The following is a 7,575-nucleotide window of genomic DNA, read 5'->3' on the forward strand; positions in this document are numbered from 1 at the left end:
CTTTCCTCTCCGTTGGGTTCTTCTGATCGCAGCCTTATAACCTTAACATGTCCTATTGCTCTAGTACGGCGTGTGGACCCTCCAAAGAAACGTCGATTGCGGCAATTTGAATCTGCTGATTGGGAGGTCCTCAGGCAGTACTTCTTTGATTTTCCCTGGAATGATTATTGCTTCCATGGCCGGGAGCCATCTGAGTGTGCCTTGCACATTGCGGAGGTTATTCTCTCAGGCACGGAAGCATACAATTCTTTCTCATATCCTCTGGTTAATGCAAAAAAGCCTTGGTTTAATCACGCTTGTTCTAATGCTGTCCACAACAAAGAAAGGGCCTATAAAAGGTACCAGAACCAAACCACCCCTGAATCACATCTTTTTTATGTTTCTGCCCGGAATCGTGCTAAGTTTGTTCTTCACTCTGCTAAAGATAATTGTATCCATACTAAATGCTCTCGGCTATCCAACTAGAATTCTTCCCGCTCCTTTGGGTACCTTGCCAAAAACATTTCTAACAACTTTGGCTCATCATCTCTAACTCCTCTCTTCTACTCTGATGACTGTAGCTATTTCTTTTACTGATAAAGCAGATCTCTTCACTCAGACTTTCTCCTCCAATTCCACCTTAGATGATTCCGGTGCTGTTCCTCTATTACTTCCCCCCCCCCCTCTGACTTCCTCATGGCTGACATTAAAATTTCTTAAAGTGATGTACTGTATTTTCTGCCATCGCTGCCCTCATTGCTAACAAGACATATGGGTCTGATGGGGTCCCTCTTGTTGTCCTCAGGAACTGTGCTACTGTGCTTACACCCTGCCTGTTTAAACTCTTTCACCTTTGTCTATCAAGTTGTACCTTTCCTCCTTGCTGGAAGTTCTCACTCATTCAGCCTGTCCCAAAGATAGGTGACCATTCCCAACCATCTAACTATCGTCCGATTGCTTTAACATCCCGTGTCTCAAAAGTTTGTGAGACCATCCTTCACAGAAAATTTTAAAGCATCTTTCCTATCACAACCTCCTTTCTGATCGTCAGTATGGGTTCCATCAGGGACGCCCCACTGGAGATCTTCTCGCTATACATGTCAGACTCCTGGTCATCCTCCTTTCGGGGCTTGGGCGAAAATTTTGCCATTGCACTTGACATCTCAAAGGGTTTCTATTGAGTCTGGCATAAATCTTTAATTTCCAAACGCCCTCTTACGGTTTCTATCCTTCTATCTGTGCCTTCATCTATAGCTTCATTTCTGGTCGTTCTGTAGCTGCTGTTGTAGACGGCCACCGTTCTTCTAGGTCTATCAACAGTGGTGTTCCTCATGGCTCTGTCCTATCACCAACTTTCTTCCTTTTATTCATCAATGACCTTCTAAGCTGTACATCTAACCTTATCCACTCATATGCTGATGATTCCACCCTTCACCATTCCATTCGGTTCCTGCAACGGCCATCTCAGTAGTACTTCAGCACACAAGGGATGGGGCTATAGCACACCTAATGCCTGACTTGGCTCGTATCTGTAACTGGGGTAAGAGTAATCTTGTTGTTTTTAACTTATCAAAGACTCAGTTCTTACACCTATCAACCCGGCAAAATCCTCCACAGGAGTTCCCACGAATATCTAATAATATCCAGCTCAATCCTGCATCATCCTTATATACACTTGGGGTTTCACTCTCTCGGAATTTATCTTGGAAAAATTATATTATATCTCTTGTAAAATCTGCTTCCAAGAGGTTAGCCGTGCTAAACCAAATCCATACCTTCTTTACTCCTGCACAGTTGTTGACTTTATACACGGGTTTTGTTCGTCTCTGTGCAGAGTACAATTCTCATGTGTGGGGAGGCTTCCCACATACAGCTCTTCTCAACAAGGTGGAGTCAAAGGCTTTTCGTCTCATTAACTCTCCTCCTCTTACTAGCTTCCCTCAAACTCTTTCTCTTTGCCGCACTGTTGCATCTTTGTCATTTCAATCGGTACTTCAATGGTCACTGCTCCTCTGAACTGTCTGCTTGCATCCCTCCACCTCTACGATGGGCGCATAGCAACCGTCTAGCAACAAACTCTTATCCCTTTTCTGTCCAACTCTCTAATGCAAGAATTAACAGTTACTCCCACTCCTTCATTTATGCAACAGGTCAACTCTGGAACTGTTTCTCTCTGTATTTCCTACTTCCTATGATTTCCAGCCTTTTAAACACAGTGTCCAGGCATCTCGAAATGAACGGATCTTGAATTTGAATCTCTGTTGTATTGTTTTTGTTTGTTTTATTGAAAGGAACGGTTTGTGGGCTCCTGGCCTTTGGTTCATTCTTCCTTGCATTAAAAAAAATGTTTGGAATTAAGGAATTCAAAGGCAAACATGTGAGTCATGAGGTAAAAACATGGGTGGTGGAAATACTCGTATTACCCAGCCACACAAAAACAGAACCCCATGCAGCATACACCGCATTCACATATGGTGTAAAGCACAAATGTGTCTTTGTTATGCGGACCATCCCCAGCACAGAGTTGCCGCTACAACCACTGGAGGATGCTATGAGCGAATCACTCCTCCCATCACTGACCAACCCCACACCAGAAAAGGGGGATCTTCTAACACTACACCCAGGATGGGGGGCTTTTGCATTATGAATCCAGCAGCTATGGCAGGTTATGAACATATAAATTCACTTAACCTCACTGAATCCCTGTCACAGCAGATTTCTGTCCAGGATGAGACGAATGAAATCAAACAACAGCACAAAAGATATAGACAGATAAGCAAAGAGCGAGAAGCAAGAGAAAAGGACAAGGTGCAGCACACAACCGAGCATCTTACATCAGACCAGTGCAGAAGAGGTCGGGGCATCGAATTGGTTGACATCCCTGCCTGTCAAGGCAAAAGGCTTCCAGTTCAACAAACACTGTCTTTGATGCAAACCATTCACTGGTTTGCAAGATGGGAGGCTTTTTGTGCATTCGACATGATGAAGTACAGGCCCTCACTGCAAAAATCCTACAGGAAATATGCCATATCACCATAGAACCAGCTCTGCTCCCTCTATTCGGTGAGTGTTTCATCCACAGAACAGCAAACATCATAATTATGATACAAGAGTCGATGTCAGTATTTGAGATTTCTGGACGCGTTGGAAGAGGGCTCTCTTCAACATTAAGATATTTGATCCCAAGGCAGCATGTCACCGTGAACTGTCTCACGAGGCTTCACACAAGAGGAGTGAACAAGAAAGAAAAAGTAAAAAGAAAGGATCTGACATGTGGACCACGGTCGATTCATTCCCCTTGTGTTCACAACATCAGGTGGGATGGGTCCAGAGGCGAAGAGATTCTACTCGAGACTGGCAGAGGTTGTTTCTGAGAAGCATCAACCCCTGAGTTGTTATGGACTAGATGAGATGACTGTCATTCTCCCTCGTGAGATTTGCACTCCTATGCCTCAGAGGCACAAGATCATCAATCCTCAGGCATGTGTCTCTGGCGGGTATGGATTACGAAGCTACTGTGATCGAGAGTCGCATAGGCCAACAACTCCAATAAATTAATGTCTTTATCAGCAATTTAGTGCTAATGAATATAAATAAAGAATTAAAAGAAGTAGTAGATGGTCGGTAACCACAGCCGTTTGCGTGCTTGGGGCCAACAGATTGTAATATTATCAGTGTTAACTTTCACATTACAACTCCAAACGGTGATCTGTATTATGAATGTTGGATTTTATCACAATATAATCGCAAATGGATAGAGGTTATTATAAAAGAAAGCAGTAGCAGTAATAACAGTAGTAGTAGTAGTAGTAGTAGTAGTAGTAGTAGTAGTAGTAGTAGTAGTAGTAGTAGCAGTAGTAGTAGTAGCAGCAGCAGTAGAAGTAGAAGTAGTAGTAGAACTAGCAGCATCAGTAGGAGCGGTAGCAGCAGAAGAAAACGAAAAAGCAGTAGTAGCCGTAGTAGTAGTAGTAGTCATTTGTTACAGTACTACAGTTATTATGTTTAATTTGTACTGTACGAACACTTTGGCCTTGATATGTGTGCACTAGGGCATTCGTGTGTGTGTGTGTGTGTGTGTGTGTGTGAAAATTGTAGTAGCAGTAGTAGCAGCAGGAGTAGTGTAGCAGTAGCAGTAGTAGCAGCAGCAGTAGTGTAGTAGTAGTAGTAGTAATGGTAGTAGTAGCAGTAGTAGTAGTAATGGCGATGATAGGAGTAATAGTAATAGCAGCAATAGCAGCAGCAACACCAGTAGTAATAGTAGTAGTAATAGTAATGGTTGTAGTAGTAGCAGTAGTAATAGTAATGGTTGTAGTAGTAGTAGTAGTAGTAGTAGTAGTAGTAGCAGCAGCAGTAGTAGTAGTAGTAGTAGTAGTAGTAGTCATAGAATATGCAGTAGTAGCAGCAGTACTACTACTACTACTACTACTAATACTACTACTACTAGTGGTAGTAGTAGTAATAGTAGTAGTAGCAGTAGCAGTAGTAGTGGTGGTGGTAGTAGTAACTGCAGTAGCAGCAACAGCAGCAGCAACACCAGTAGTAATAGTAGTGGTACTAGTAGTCATAGAATATGCAGTAGTAGTAGTAGTAGTAGTAGAAGTAGTAGTACATGTAAGCTGTGTTACAAGAAAACCGTGTGTGTTGAGGGGGGGGGGGGATGAACTGGTGCAGGTTGTGTGGTGAATGGCGGTAGGAGGTAAAGAATAAGGGTCTCCTCTCCCAGTCCTTACCTTAAGTTTCGTCATTAATTGTCATCCTTCAGGATCGTCGCACGTGTTAATGGATATTAAAATAACATTTCCATTTTATATAGCGACCTTTAATCTTTAATAAAGTAAAATTTGATGTGCATCTGTGCTGTTAAATATTAAAAATCAATTATGGACATTTTTAATACTCCATCACGGGACTGAACTGGATAGCGATTTCCATCAGACTGTGTGCCACTGCCACGCACGGAGGTCGTCCTTCGATAACTGGCCCGAACAAATGACACAAATATGACGTGATATTAGCCCAAGCAATTATTTTTCCTCCCAGAAATGATGGTGTTAGCTTGGTTATATACCGTACAATGATGGCTGTATGCACGCTACAACAATGCAAACAATCTTTTTCAAGAGAACAGAGGTGTAACATTGAGGACAGGCATAATAATCTTCTCATACTTCATGAATTTCAAATTTTAAAAATTTTTAATGTCCCAGCATTTGTTCCTCACTACCTCATCATCCCTCTTACCTCATATGGTTGGTAGTGACGAATAAAAACGGCTAAACTCAGCAAAAAATAAAATGGATAAGTGTTTTTCCTAGAAATAAGCAGAGTTCCACACACACTGATTTAGTCCAGATGTTTGAAGAACAGTACATAAAAAAAAAAAAAAAAAAAAACATGCAACACTGCTGTTATTTTTACCAGTTATTACAGTCATGTTCTGTTACTTATCTATGGGCAAAAACTCGTCAATTTCTATTTCGCTTAAATCCAGTATTGCACATAAAAACATCTAATTCCATATCTGATTCATACATTCAGTCGAACAAAGGTGTTCATGTAATGTTATGACATAGGAGACTGGATTCATCGTCACCTTAAAATCAGGTTAGAGCAGAACTTGCGACGACAATGAAGGATGGCTGAAAAGGAAGGGATAAGTATGAAACACGGGAAAAAGACTGGCATAGGAGCTCATTGCCCTAGACCTCCAATATTCATTAATCACACAATCTGATCTTGCCATTACGAAGGTCTCACCACGATGGGTGTCTCGTCTTTTGACGGCCGATCGGAAGCGCACCAGGGTCATGTCTCGCGATAATCTGACACTCTTCAAGACGAATCCGGCCAGTATCATTGATCAGTGTGTGACTGTGGATGAAAATTGGGTTCACCATTTTGAGCCAGAGACAAAACAACAGTCAAAGCAGAGGAAACATCCGACTTCTTCCCCTCCAAGGAAGGTTAAATGCACTGCATCGGCTGGAAAGGTGATGACATCAGATCTCTGGGATTCAGAAAGGATACTCTTGGTTGGCTACCTCCAGATGGTCCAGAGAGTAACTAAAGAGTATTATGGTACCATGCTGAAGCGGGTGCGTAAGGCAGTCAGAGTTAAACTCCTTGGAAAGCTCACAAAAAGAGTGTTGTTTCATCAAGACAATGCACCTGCTCACACGTCGAGAGTCGCCATGGCTGCTCTACATAACTGTCACTTTGATCTCCTCTACGAGTATGACCCGGCTTATTCACCAGATACCGGTGTCTCTCTGTCTGACTTCCACCCGTTCCCAGGTTGGAAACAAAACTTGGCTGACACTCACTTCACAGATGATAATGAAGTCATCTCAGCAGTGGATGAGATTTTTTTCTTCTTTCAAGAATAAGCATTCTTTTCACCGGGATCGAAGCTCTGCAGCATCGCCTGAAGAAGTGTGTAGAACTCAGTGGAGACTGTCGAAAAATACTGAGTCATTGTTTTTTTTTATATGAAATAAATCTTGGCTAAGCAACGAACTTTTCAATCCTCGCTTGATCTTCCTCATTTTCTCACCTACCTATGTACCCACTTACCTTCCTACTTACCATCCTACTTACCTACCCACATACCGTCCTACCTACTTACCTACCTCCTTTCCTGTCTATATATCCACTTATCTTCCTGCCTACTTACCAGCCTACTTACCTACCCACTTACCTTCCTGTCAGTTTACCAGCCTACTTACATATCCACTTACCTTCCTATTTACTACCAGCCCACTTACTTACTTGCTTACATTCTCACCTGCCAACCAGCCTATTCACCTATCTGCTTTACCTCCCTACACACTTACCAGCCTACTTACCCATCCAGTTACCTTCCCATTTACTACCAGCCCACTTACTTACTCGTTTACAGTCCTATCTACTTACCAACCTATTCACCTATCTATATTACCTCCCTACATACTTACCAGCCTACTTACCAGCCTACTTACCAATCTATTTACCTTCCTACCCACTAACAGCCTACATTTCGATTCACTTATCTTTCTACAGAACTCACTTACCAGACTGATTACTTATCTTCTTACATTCCTACGTACTTACCAGACTACTTACATACCGTCTCACCTCCCTATCTTACCTTCCTACTTACCTTCAAGCCTACTCACTATCATCTTACCTTCATACATACTCACCTACTTTCCTGCCTATTTATCAACCTGCTCAAATACCTACATATCCACTTACCTCCTTTCCTGCTCACCACACTGCTTATCTACCTACCTACGTACCCACTTACCTTCCTACCTGCTTACCATTTCATATATCTATCTGTGCACCTTCATATCTATCCACTCACCTTCGTACCACCGTACCTACCTGTCCACTTACTGTTGGCGTCATGAATCCATTGTACATCGGGGCTGGGGAGCAGACAGCCTGTTGTACACTGCCTTGACGGGCCATAGTACCGAATCTCCCCAACATCTCAACAGGGAATTAATAACGAAGCTGTCCCATCCAACTCAAGACTCTACACATAAGCTAGGGAGGAAGAATTTAATATTCTCCGGCAATAACACTGATGAATGATAGTGATACAACCTACTG

The 7,575-nt window shown here is 42.4% G+C and overlaps 1 protein-coding gene across 1 annotated transcript; it reads left to right on the forward strand.

Moving 5' to 3' along the window:
• The first annotated feature begins 5,786 nt into the window (after positions 1-5,786).
• LOC145414642 (uncharacterized) lies at positions 5,787-6,365 on the forward strand. The gene has a single exon (XM_080284163.1). It carries the CDS (start codon positions 5,787-5,789, stop codon positions 6,363-6,365), a length of 579 nt encoding a protein of 192 aa, XP_080140289.1.
• Positions 6,366-7,575: the final 1,210 nt, after the last annotated feature.

This window comes from Coenobita brevimanus, chromosome 100, assembly GCF_032717465.1.
Source record: "Coenobita brevimanus isolate Jiangsu-jjx chromosome 100, ASM3271746v2, whole genome shotgun sequence".
In the NCBI taxonomy this organism is placed as follows: Eukaryota; Metazoa; Arthropoda; class Malacostraca; order Decapoda; family Coenobitidae; genus Coenobita; species Coenobita brevimanus.